This window comes from Gymnoscopelus microlampas, assembly GCF_963454915.1.
Source record: "Gymnoscopelus microlampas genome assembly, chromosome: 2".
Taxonomy (NCBI): Eukaryota; Metazoa; Chordata; class Actinopteri; order Myctophiformes; family Myctophidae; genus Gymnoscopelus; species Gymnoscopelus microlampas.
The window spans coordinates 13,842,361-13,856,082 of NC_139939.1; the positions used below are offsets into that span (position 1 = coordinate 13,842,361).

The 13,722-nt window shown below is 41.1% G+C and overlaps 1 protein-coding gene across 1 annotated transcript; it reads right to left on the reverse strand.

The window, feature by feature from the left end:
• Positions 1 to 11,887: 11,887 nt before the first annotated feature.
• Positions 11,888 to 13,259, reverse strand: LOC311058251 (zinc finger RNA-binding protein-like). The gene is made up of 2 exons (XM_084075631.1): positions 13,045 to 13,259; positions 11,888 to 12,340 (listed from the first exon to the last, which is right to left on the reverse strand). Exons 1-2 carry the CDS (start codon positions 13,114 to 13,116, stop codon positions 12,125 to 12,127), a joined length of 288 nt encoding a protein of 95 aa, XP_083931757.1. The 5' UTR covers positions 13,117 to 13,259; the 3' UTR covers positions 11,888 to 12,124.
• Positions 13,260 to 13,722: the final 463 nt, after the last annotated feature.

The following is a 13,722-nucleotide window of genomic DNA, read 5'->3' on the forward strand; positions in this document are numbered from 1 at the left end:
CGGGCGATATCGCCCAAAAAGATAAAGGAAATCCATCTTTCATCGCCCCCCCGCCCACTTCGCCCGATCGCCGGTTCTCATAGACTTTCATTATATTTTTGGGCGACGTCGCCCAGAGTTGCCCGCTGTTAAAACGTACCGTGAGGAATACAAGTCATTTCGCCCTTTCCGCACTTCGCCCAAAAAGTCGGACATTTCGCCCAGACATTTCGCCCATGTTTGCGGACATTTCGCCCAGACATTTCGCCCATAGATAGTGAAGCTAGCTGGCCGTTTGTGTGCGAGAATGAGAGAGGGTTAGGGTTAGATAAAATCTCTCTCTCTCTCTCTCTCTCTCTCTCTCTCTCTCTCTCTCTCTCTCTCTCTCTCTCTCTCTCTCTCTCTCTCTCTCTCTCTCTCTCTCTCTCTCTGTCTCTGTCTGTGTGTCTGTCCCTTTTAAGGACCCCAATTGAAACAGGCCTAGAAGCTTTCTTGTGGTGTTTATCCTTTTAGTTGACCTTACCAGTGAATTGTACTGTCATGAAATTGTACTTTTTCCTATGCAAACTGATAATAAAAACCTCAATCAATCAATCAAACTGACTCACATAACAAGAGATCCATATGAAAGCAACACAACAAAAGAGGTCAAATGTAAAAAAAAAAACCTCTGGATTTTATCTGCAAATAAAAAACAAAAATGCCAATGGTGTCAGCATCAAAAGACAGGATATAGCTAAACTGTCCATGCATCATTGTGTTTTTTATTCATTTCTATTCTGATAATTTAGTTGCCCTATTTGCAAATAGATGAAGCCTTTAGGAATAAAATCCCTAAATCTAATTTGTTTTCAAGTGTAATCATTCAGAAAGAATGATTCAAGCCAAATCTAACAATTACAACAATTTAGGCTGGGGATAGATTATATTATCGACTCAGTGGCCTGTTTTTCAGTGCATTGTTTGATTGATTTACGTGTCATGCTTGATTCCTCAGACGAAGATCCAGCAGAATCTAAATGTTTAGTTCTGAAATGAATTTTGCTTGTTTGGCCTTTTTTATTCTTGTATTGTCTTGATTAAGATTAAATGGACAGTGATAGTGAAGTAATGTATATAATGAACAGAGCATATGGACAGATAACTGACAGGGGGCATAGCTAATGTTAAGCATGTATTCTGTCAGTTCTGGACTGGGTTGTAGACATGTTTTAGGCCTATTTGTAAAACAAGCCAACAGTGTCTTGTTGCTCATGACATAGGAACAGTGGAGATGACTTCTGACATGCAGCAGCGGTGAACAGGTTTGCCAGGAGTCATACACACACACACGCTAAGACAGGAGAAAAGGAACATTTACATTTGCAATACTTTTTATTCTGCTATTCTGTTATTGTCATTACAGTACAGATGCATCACAGAGGCAGGTCACATTCCATTCCTTTGTCTTGAAATTTCAATAGACCTAGATCCAGGAGGTGCGGAATGGGCCATCTGCCGCCAATTAAAGCAATTAAAGTACACAGATAGCTGGACATTAAAGTACAAAGATTCAGGTGGTGATCAGTTAAGGCGTTTGTACCTTTTCCTATGCAAACTGCAATCAATCAAACAGTAGAACAAGTTGTAAACGGAGCTATGCAAATAGTCAAACAGTAGAACAAGTTGTGAAAGTTGAGAAATTCCCCTCTTAAATAAAGCCATTTATAATGAATGGTAACTATAATAATTGCAAAAGTAGGATGTATGTATGTATGTATGTATTCCCCTCTTAAATAAAGCCATTTATAATGAATGGTAACTATAATAATTGCAATTGCAAAGGTAATTTCAATATAATGAATCTCGCACAACTGATGGATTATATATTTATAATGAATGTCGCACAATATAATTGCAGGGCGAAATGTCTGGGCGAAGTGTCTGGGGTGGGCGGGCGAAATGTCTGGGGGTGGGCGAAATGTCTGGGAAAAACGTCTGGGATGGGCGAAATGTCCGGGCGAAATGTCCGGGGGTGGGCGAAATGTCCGCTCAAAAACAGGGGCGAAATGGTTTTAGGGCGATATGTCTGGTTACCAGATCGAATAGGCCTCCCTTCTGTGGAGATAATCTGCGTGGCAGCTGTACCCTTTCTATTCCTACGTATCTAAGTGATGCGATGGTGTGTCCCATTTTGTTAAAGTGTAGGGCTTATGGGGTTTTTGGTTCTGATGTTGGATCTATGTTTACCTAAAATGTTGTCAATTTCCTTTCCCAATGGTGTGTAGGCCAAAAAAACACTCGGGTCTGTTCTGAAGCTTAGACACTCTGTCAGGGAAATATGATTAACCTTGTCTCCACTATTTGTCCCACTAGAGCAGATTGCTAAGCCTCAAGCCCTGTAGTACTTTTTTTTTATTCTAAAAAAATAAAACCATGTCTAGCTAACATGTCTTTATACTTTTGTCATGTGGTGGGATTTCCACAATAGTTATTTCATTATTAATTCCGATTGGCGTTCAAAGTAATCTATTCCTGCCCTATAGTCACTGTGGTCACATGTTGTCTTACATTACCATATAAGGGAGGTGGGTCACTAATGTCACCTGATGAAGCCAACTGTGGCCGAAACGTTGTGTACCCTGGAATGTCAGCGTTTTAAATAAACAAAACTAGAGCAAAACTTGTACGGACTTCTATTATTTTATATTTAGTTTAGTGCAGCAATGGCTAAAGGGACAAAACGACTAAAATGAACTTTTTGCCATTTCAAAGCAGTGGCGTCCCCAGGAATTACATTTAGGGCAGGCGAGATTTTTTTTGCAAAGCTCAAAACCATATAAATATTGATATCTAATAAAAGGAAATAGCACAATTGTTGATTATGTGAATACCAGACTGGTACATTTTGGACGTTTGATTACAAATCATATCTGTAGCCTTATACAGTTTCCATACTGTTAGCTGATACATAAAGATGTTCCCTTAATTGTGTCTTGTGTCTCTTTGTGATTACAGTTGGTTGATGACCCATAATTATTGTATTTTAGTCATGTTTAATTCTTGGTTATTACTCCATCAATCGTTCTGTTTTTGTTGCTTAATCATTTTTTTTTATAAAAAAAAATGTTTTTATTGAGGATACTTCAAAACAGTTACACTTATCACTTTATAAATTAAAACAAAACAAATCATAAGAACAGACATTTACATGTACTTTCAGACAAACAAAAATAAAGAAAAAAAGAAATATATAAAATAAATTCCATATTTCTACCTTTGTGGGGGTGCACATTAACCTTATCTTCTTACATTATCACATCCCTTCTCTTAGGATTATATATATTAAACATTTTCCCCATCTTTTTTCATAGAGATCTTCCCATATTTTCAGTTTGAATGTCAAATTTTCCATGTCCTGAATATTGTCCACTATGTTTCTCCACTGTTTATAGTCCGGTGTGTCCGTCTTGAGGCAGTTCCTGGTGATAGCCTTTTTCCCAGCCGCTAGGAGGATTTTGGCTAGATAACAGTCTCCTGGATGTACAGTTCCTTCCATTTGACCCAAATACATTACAAGCCAAGAATGGGGAATTTCATAACCTAAAACTTCACATATGGTTGAGTGCAGAGTTTCCCCAGAAAGGTTGTATTTTTGTACAGCTCCAGAAGACGTGTGTATGATTGGAGTCAATATTTCCGCATTTTCTCCAGCATGGCTGTTGATTTTTAATTTGTTTACTTTTAATCTGGGGTGTGATGAAATACCGAATTTGTTGCTTAATCATTTTAAATAACGGTCACCTTATTTTAACTGAAGTGTTTGTCGTTCCCTTCAGATTGTTGTGTTGACATCCGTCACATCTTAAATAAACAGCTTTTAAAAATATGTTTCCTGTATGTGTGTTTGGGGTGTGTTTGATTGTTTAACCCTCTTTTTGGACAAAAGACTAAAACCTGCTGTTTGGACGCCATCTAGTGTCCATCAGCAGACACTACATCTGTCTGAGGATATGGGTGTAAAATGTATTTCAGATTTTAAATAATTTTGACACTAGGTTAGGGGTCTTCAACAGGCCTTTTGTAGTCAAATGTATTTACATCAGTGTGTTTATGTAGTTTATCAATGTTTAATTGATAAACTACTAGACCCCAGGGAGACAGACACATGCTGATTTGCCATTTCCAGGATTTGAGTCTTGAGTCCCAAGACTCAAGACCCAAAAGAGTCTTGAGTCGAACCAGTTAGATCCAGGGAGACATCAAATTTCTCTTTTGGGCCTTAAGTCCCAAGACTCAAGGCCCAAAAGAGAAATTTGATGTCTCCGCGGGAGTAATTGGTTCGACTCAAGACCCAAAAGAGTCTTGAGTCGAACCAATTACTCCCGCGGAGACATCAAATTTCTCTTTTGGGCCTTAAGTCCCAAGACTCAAGGCCCAAAAGAGACATTTGATGTCTCCGCGGGAGTAATTGGTTCGACTCAAGACCCAAAAGAGAAATTTGATGTCTCCCCGGAATCATACGAGGAAGTAAAATATATAATAAGCAAGAAAGGAAACATGGCCGCAATAAATGGACCCAGGGAGAAAGCGTGGCAAAGTATTGCCGACAAATTAAATGCACAAGTCGTCCAAAAATATATACAATTTATATGCAAGTTCATAAATATATAATTCAGTAGGGGGCACGGTGGCGCAGTCGGTAGCGCTGTCGCCTCACAGCAAGAAGGTCCTGGGTTCGATTCCCGCCGGGGACGCTGTGGGCGCTGGGGGCGTGTCCTCTCCTCCGCGTCATCAGCGCCCATACCCTAGGTGGGGTTGGCGAAAGGGCCTACTCTGTGTGGAGTTTGCATGTTCTCCCCGTGTCTCCCAGGGTAGTTAATACCCTCACAAAAACATGTAGTAATCCTGGTCACTATACTGCCTCCCCCTGGTCAGCCGGGGCGCCTGATGGAGGAGAAGGGAACTGGTTGGAATAACGTGTTCCTTCCACGCGCTATGTCCAACCAGGGAAACTCCCCCCTGTCGGGTGATAAGAAGCGGCCTGCTTGCTCCTCATGCATTGAAGGAGGCATGAGCTTCAGCTTGGGCTCTCCCTAGGCTGGCAGAGGGTAGGTAGTGCCCAGGATTACATAGGCAATTGGCACTGGGTGAAAAAATGTGGGTTACAAAATCGTGGGATAAAAATTAGTAAAAAAAAAATATATATATATAATTCAGTTAGGCTTAAACATGAGGAATGTATTATCGCCTACTAATCTACAATACAGCCTATTATATGCGCCATGTATCCAACCAATATGTCTGAGTCTGTGCTCAGGAATGTGTCAAAAACAAAAACAAATCTCCATGAATTCAAGGCTTCACAGAGTGTGTAATTGATAGAAAATAAGTATTTTTGGGGTGAACTATTCTTTTAAGTGTCTTGTTCAGGGACACTTTGACACATTGCTGAGGCCTGGGATCGAACCTGAGATTCATGGCTTGACAGGCAGGCTCTCTAACCATTCAGCTATGGCCACCACATCATCAGCAGTGATTCTAAGGCAATTCTACTCTGTAACAGTAAAGGGGTTTCAGGGGAAACCAGCAAAATGAGGAATAATATAATAAAAGACTGTCTTGCTAAAAAAGCGTCATGACTCCTTTTCTACAATGTATTTGATATTACCTTTATATTATTTAGTAAATGATGCATTTCATCCTCTATATAGCAACCTTTATGATAAAGGCGAAAAGAGATAGTAGACCCGTAGGAGCCAGATTGCTCAGATGCCAAGGATCCTGTACTGAGATTCGATCCCATGACCTTGTGGTCTGAAGTCAAGAGCTCTTCCAACAGAGATAACCAAGCACACTGACCTTTGTACATTGACATTACATGAACGTGATGGGTCATTCCACCAAATTAATTAAAAGCATTTGGCTCATGCACTTTACAAGTGGGCTTATTGTCAGCAACAGCCAAGAACACAGGAGTCTATCCCTATTTACAGCACTAGACCCCAGGGAGACAGACACATGCTGATTAGCCATATCTAGGATTTGATTTCCAGGATTTGAGTCTTGAGTCCCAAGACTCAAGACCCAAAAGAGTCTTGAGTCGAACGCATTAGATCCAAGTAGACATCAAATTTCTCTTCGAGTTCGACTCAAGACTCTTTTGGGTCTTGAGTCTTGGGACTCAAGGCCCAAAAGATAAATTTGATGTCTCTTACAGGCTGTAACCATCAAAAAGTCAGACCTCGTTGCAAAAACACGCTGATGGGAGTACATTTTCTTTTTACCGAAACGATTTTCTTTTTACCGAAACGAAAGTTTCGGTAAATTGTCCCCCCAAAAACCTGTTAGGAGTACGTTTCAGGCAATTTAGAGTTAAATGGTAGTACTTTGTAGTGACTTTCTTTTCCGTCCCTAACATTCATCGAGCTCTGGACTTAGTAAATTTTCTTTTTACCGAAACGATTTTCTTTTTACCGAAACGATTTTCTTTTTACCGAAACTGGTAAATTGTCCCCCCAAAAACCTGTTAGGAGTACGTTTCAGGCAATTTAGAGTTGAATGGTAGTACTTTGTAGGTCCCAAAATCTTCCACGACCTCCATTATAAATCTCTGAACTTTTAAAACAATGAAACATTTCAAAGATCCCTTTTCAGGCAAAAATGTCCATATTAGGATGAACATTTTAAAGTTTGAATGGGGTTTCTATTCTATGACATTTTGAATCTTTACAGTCAGTTCACCTTCTTTCGGGTCTTGAGTCGAACCAATTACTCCCGCGGAGACATCAAATTTCTCTTTTGGGCCTTGAGTCTTGGGACTCAAGGCCCAAAAGAGAAATTTGATGTCTCCGCGGGAGTAATTGGTTTGACTCAAGACTCTTTTGGGTCTTGAGTCTTGGGAAAGGAAAAAAAAGTGCGCCAGTTGGATTTGAACTGGGAACCTTCCAGTTGCAATTCCTGTATCTAAACCATTACACCACAGAGGTCCTTACCTGTTCTGTTGACTTGCGTGGAATTTTCTGAAAGATTATATAAAGGTAAAAGCCCCAGGTAAAAGTTAGAAAGATGTCCTTGCGGGATTTGAACTCAGGACCTTCAGTATGCAAGGCCTGAATCTTAACCACTGCTCCGCCATGGTACATACGTTCTATGGTCTCTTACAAGCTCTTCAGTGAAAGAGCAGATAAAGGTGCAAGAGTCAGGTATTGGTTGGAAACCTGTCCTGGTTGGATTTGAACCGGTAACTTTCTGGTTACAAGTCCTGTATCTAAACCACTGCACCACAGAGGTTCTGACTTGTTCTGTTAACTTAGCCTTGCAAAGTTTGTACCCTTTTCCCTTTAAATATCCATTGCCATTGACAATGCATTGGGCACTTAAAGTTAAATATTTCAAAAACTACAAATCATTTCAAAGTAAAACATCTCAAGGATGCATGTCCACAGTAAGGTGGATTTTTTGAACTGTGAATGGAGTTTCTAGGTGAAAGTATTTTTTTGAGGTCCCAAAACCTTCCATCCGCCTCCATTATAAATCTCTGAACTCTTAAAGGAGTACAATTCTAAAACTATTAAACATTTCAAAGATTCATTTTCAGGCAAACATGTCCACTGTAAGATGAACATTTTAAAGTATGAATGGAGTTACTAGCAGTAAGTATGTAGGATTAGTAGCCTGTACTCGTTTCCATTTAAATGTCCATTGCCGCATCGACAATGCATTGGGAGCTTAAAGTTAAATATCTCCCAAACTACAAAAATCTCAAGCATGCATGTCCACAGTAAGGTGGAGCCCTTGTAACTGTAACTGTATTCTTGCTCTGTAAAGCACTTTGGGCTGCATTTCATGTCATGAAAGGTGCTATACAAATAAAGTTTATTATTATTATTATTTTAATTTCACGGACCCCCAGTTTGACATGCATTAGGCTACGGAGTACGGACCCCCATTTAATGGCATTTCTGTCACTTGGACCCCAATTTATATTGTAACATCAAAGTTCTGTATCTTTGTCCAGATGACAATGTACTGTGGGGGATGATCCGTGTCATTTGCATGTGAGTGCTAAACGTGTAATGGCTTTATTGTTCATATCATATCAGAAGGTGTAGGAAGTCCGATGATCTTGGAGGCAATACGGGTGATACTGAAAAGTTTGTTTTTGTTAGACATGGACAATATAGTGAAGAAACATGGAGAACAATACAACAGGTTGAATAATGATCTTGTACAGTAATAACAGGTGAGGGGCAACAGACGATCTTATTTTCTACCAAGTCTATAGTGTAGTGAAGTGCATTTTAGCCTTCAAAACATGCTCAGATTCAAGAGTCACACAACCTTGGGAACATCGGGAGAATGTCTAAACACAGTGAGCCACCATGTTCGCTGTTCTAGTGTAGTGTTTGTAGTTCAGTTTTGTTGTGGATGTTAGCCTTCAAAGCATGCATAGGAGTCAGGAGTAGAACAATCTTGGTGGGGTTTGAACCCACAATCTTGGGATCATGTAGAGAACGTTTTACCACAGTGCTTGCTGTTCCACCACAGTTTTCCTAGTGCTTCAAGCGTTATGGATTTTAATAAAGAATAATATGTTCTCTTTTCCCCTGTCATTTCCTTGATTCCCTGTCGACTTATGTGACCACAGAGTAGAGATGCCCTGACATCAATGCTCCCTGGTCACGGAAGTGTTTTTCCCATTCAAAATCCCATGGATGGTTTTTAAATCACATCATATAAGAACTGTGCTAAAAACATTCTGCTATTCTGTCAGCGAAGTGGATCTGTGTGATATAGCTAGTATCTTAATGAAATTGACACTTATTCCTGTAGCTGTCATTTTAAAAGTCTCTAAAACATCATGTCATTATTAGCTACTGAATAGCTCCAACAAATTAAAACATTAGCACAATAGAACAATATTGCTTATGTGTGTATAAGTCAGCACCGTTGAAGGCCAAACGAGGTTGACCAACTCCTACAACCAGTAAGAGATCATAAACTTATTTAAAAACTGATAAACTCCAAATAATGACCATTTAATTACACTGGACTTCTGTATATACATTGTCATCTTTGCCCGGTTCTGTGTATAATAAAGGAAGTGAATCTTGCATCCTCGAGTCAAGACTGTAAAAAAAAAATCGCACCCTGTGTGAAGGAAGCGGTGCCTTTGATGAGTGGCCTCCTGGTGGCGCTATAATAGGGCGGGGCGGGGCTTCAGCAATTAATGCTCGTCCCTATTGGTGGTGTAAGTCCACATACCAAATTTGGACTTGGTGGCATGCTGCAAACTGGAGTTATAGCTGTTTAAAGCCAGTGGCCTCCTGGTGGCGCTATAATAGGGCGGGGCGGGGCTTCAGCAGTCAATGCTCGTCCCTATTGGTGGTCTAAGTCCACATACCAAATTTGGACTTGCTGGCATGCTGCGAACTGGAGTTATAGCTGTTTAAAGCCCATGCTCAAACGGACAAACGGACAGACGGACATACGGACGGACATAGTCAAATGCAGAGCGGCTGGCACCGCTAAAAAGAAGCTGCTGTAGAGGTTAAGGACCAATCTGCTCGGGTATTACAGCAGCTACACAGAAATTGATAACATGCTGAATGCTGTGACTCAAGATGTCATCGTTTCTCTGGTTTTATTTAATTATTATATGGTAAATAGCCAACATTTTCTATGGTGGGGATTCACTTCATGTCAGACATTTCCACATAGAGCTAGGCTAAAGCATAGAGTCCCAAATATTTAGCATGGCATTTGGAAAATCAGAAAAGTCTCTCTCTCACACAGACATACAAATAGTTCCAATCAGTTATAAATTATTACAACACCAGAACCCATAAGTATTTGGAAAGACTAAATAGAACATTTATTCATATTTTTTTCTCTGTATAAGTTTTCTTTAAAACAACTTCAACAGGATTCCAAAGTCCTTCACTGAATGCTTTCAAGAGCACTATAGGTGATGCTCCTTTTTTTGTCAGACAGTCAGCGAGTTGGGCTTTTGTCACAGACCAGAGCACCTTTTTGATTTTCTTGCTCTGAATGAGCTCCTTGATTCCACTTATGTCTAAACGAAGTCTCTTCTCTGTGACCTGTTTTGTTGACTTAAGGGCATCGTACAGTGTGATTGTCAGTCACACAGACTAACGCGGGAGCATTTAGTTCAACAGAACCAGTAGTGAGCTCAGAAAAGAGTGTGGCAAGGAAGATTGCATTGTCTATTCCATCCGACATGGCAAGAGTCTCTCCCGCAAGCGTGCTCCGCACCACGCGTCTGATCCTCTTAGATTGCCAACAAAGAGGAGAAAACATCCCCCTCTCCCCCATAAGGGTGATCAGTGTCCCTCCTTGTGTACCTCCATCTGGCAAGTTTACCAGCGAAGCATCACTGAAAACAGTCAAGGTCAAAGCATCATTATTACCCAAATGTTGAAATTTCAGAGTAACCTTTTCAGCTTTAAGTTTACGAATCACCTTATTTGCATCATGGATGGACTGAACAGTAGCTTTTTTTAGAACAGATGCCAAAACACAAGCATCAAACATCACATCAGGTCTGGTCTGTTCACTGTTCATCTAGCCAATAAAAGACTGCAGGATCCACTTGTGAAACTTTACCACCTGTGCCTAGCATGATTTCTTTCACTCTGTTATACCAATAAAGTGATGCATCTGCTAGACCATATACACATTTCTTTAATTTCCATAGAACGCCTTTACTGTCTGCTTCTGGGGGTGGGCGAACATGAATGTCCCTTGACAACTCCATGCCCTGCAAAAATGCATATTTCCACTGATTTTGACAAATCACAGCTAGCAATAACCTTAGTGATTCAGAGGCACAGGTTGGTGAATCTTTCTGTAACTGTTGTATATTAAGCTCTTCAAAACCTCTGGCTACAAGCCTGGCTTTGGGCACAATACCATTGTCAGTTTCTTTTAGACTACAGATAACCTCACTCCGTCAAATGGAAGAAGCTTGCGACACTTTGTTTCACTTTGCCTACTTCCATCTGAGACTCCGGTCGCAGAATCGATGACAGACAGAGTTTCATTTTTTCAAGCTACTAGGCAGGTGATTGGATGATCCCGCCCCTAGCAGCCGCTGACTGGTTCGAACACACAGGGTTCGGGCAGCTTTACTCAGTGAGCAATCCCAGACTCCTTCCTAAAATCAAATGCAAATGAGATTTCCGGAGGGAGGGGGGTTTACCAGGCTACACTACAGACCCATCGGGTGGAGAAACACTTTTGGCCTGCATCCTCAACTTCTTCAAAAACATCATTGTTGTTCCATTTTTTTTCATCTCTTCCTGTTTAGCTGCATCAAAAGATATGTCTTTCGTTATTACTACATCAGCATCTCTGACTTCTGATTCAACGCTGAGACTATTAACACGAGACAGATCAACTGCCTCCTGTTGACCATGACTTCCATCAGTTTCAAGAAGCTGCAGATTATACCAATTTTTGTACACTCCTGTGGCTTGTCCTGCTCTGCTTAGAACTATAGCTTTACATGGAACACTTTCATCGTTTTTCATAAAGGTTACAGTCTGTCCTGTTTTTAACTTTACATTTGCAGAAAGAACAGAGTCATCATCACAGACATTGTGCTCCATTTCATTTTGTGTCACATCATTTTGAGTCACTAGAGGACGTACCCCTGCTCCTGCACTTGACTCTCTGTCACTCTCCTGTTCGTTGTCTGTGGCTTGTTCACTATATGAGCTACCTGTGGCTCTATTTACAACACCTGTGTTTTGATCTTGTTCAGTATCTGCTGCACGGTTCTGTACAACTTTTTCACTGTTTGTGTCATTGAGAACCTCACCCTGTACAGTAGTCTGAAGTCTGAACATGTGTACTTTTTTATCCCAACACTCGTATGGTCTGGCTTCGTCAAACTTCGGCGGTACTCGTAGTAGTTGTTTGCAGCCATCCTCAAACCATCCTCTGCTACCAATGTTGATCTCGAACTTAATAAACACAACGTTTATTCCTTATATCTCAGTTTATTCAATTGTACAGGCAGTGGGACAAAACAACAACACGTTCCCTCCATGTTTGTCATGTGAACCGCAGCGCTCAGTGCGCATGCGTATAACCCTGTGTGGGTCATACCATAAAGTGTATAGTAGAGGGGCAACCTATGTTAACAGTTTTCCTTGTGAACGCTTCCTTTCAGGTGGGCGTCTTTAGTATCAGTTAGGAAGCTGCATTTACAGACTTTACAGTGGAAGCCAAAGACCGTGCCATCATCAAAACAAACTTCCTCAAGATAGACAGAGTTTCCATGATCTTGAGGTATGGAGTCCTCCTGGTCAGCAGTGGGCACTGTGTGGCTGTCTTTGTAATCGCCATGTGACTCCTAGGAAAAGTAAACAAGGACATGTCAAGGTGGGCAACACATAAGCTGAATTCCAACACCCAAAATCTCGGCCACTCGCTCACTCCCACTCGGTCACTCCAGCTTGACCCGGAAATAGTTTGGGCCCAATTGTTCATTTGCTTTTTGGAGGAGTCGAGTGGAGGAGCCGAGTCGGCTCTCCGAGTCCGCATGGAGCAAGTGTACATGAAGTGTAGGCTCGACCAGTCTTCACATCTCCTCACGGAAGACTTCTGCATCACGTGTACACGTTTTTTTCCCCTTCTCCCGTGACGTATACATGTTCCTCCTCCACACGTGGCCACACAAACACTGCTTGAAACCCGAAACCATGCCGAAAACACCGGCATATCTACCTAATTTCTGCCTATCTGTGGGCCAGCTAAGATGGATCACAAGACAGAGACGTTTGTCTCAGGAAAAACCTCTTTCATGATAAAACCTTATTTCACAATCAAGCTTTGAATTGAATTATAGCTTGTAATGTTCTTAAGTTGTCCATAATATAAGATCGAAGCTGCTAGAAGGAATGTTCTAAAAATTCCAAGAACTTTGATGCCTATAGGAAGTCATGGCAAGGAAAATAAGAGTAAAAATTACAGTGCAGAAGGATCATTTGAAAAATAATCCCAATGGAAGGCAGCAGCAGTCACTAGTCAGCAAAACAGAACTTCTACATCAAATACCTTGGGAAGTTCAAGATCAGCAGGCTTGCTGGACGAAGCCTCTCCATCACCAGCAGCAGAGCTAGATGACATGGTTTTGCTCTCTTCAGGTTGTTCGGCGAGGCCCACTTTTGTTTTGTCAGTCTTGACGTCCTCTCCAACCGTAATATTCTCCTGGTGTTTACACAGTGCTTTCCCAGCAACTTCATCCTTCCTGCTGGTCTTCTTAAGAGCCTTAAAGGGGTCGTGACATCCCCCTAAAAAAAAATTCTACTGTAAAAACGTTTTTTGGGTTTTGATGACATCACGCCGCGCCTAAGGTATATTTTATAGTGTATAATGTACTCTTATCACGAATCGTATCTGCTGTACTTTGGCTCCTCCCACCACAGAGAACCTTCTCCCAGCCGACCGTCTCCCCCAGTCCCCTCGGCCCGCACCTCTCAACCAGGAAATAGAGTTTACATGAAAGTGTATTTTATTGTAAATCTGTGCCTATAAAAAATATATCCCCACCCAAATCTCTTAGTTACATCAACATTGTTCACGTGAAGTAGTTGGTTTATGATTATTTATTGAAATTCTAAAAATCGCTATGGTCATTCAGCGCACTGGGTGTCTGCGGGGGCTGAGCCTGAATTCTGGCCGGGTTTAGGTCACCTCAGAGCGGGGACACAGAGGGGATACAGAGGCTCCTTC

What these genes read in the sequence shown, in the direction of transcription:
- LOC311058251 (XM_084075631.1), bottom strand. Translation starts at nt 13,116, where the DNA reads ATGTCATCTAGCTCTGCTGCTGGTGATGGAGAGGCTTCGTCCAGCAAG. An exon ending in CTGATCTTGAACTTCCCAAG is followed by an intron (nt 12,341 to 13,044) that starts GTATTTGATGTA and finishes TACTTTTCCTAG; the next exon opens with GAGTCACATGGCGATTACAA.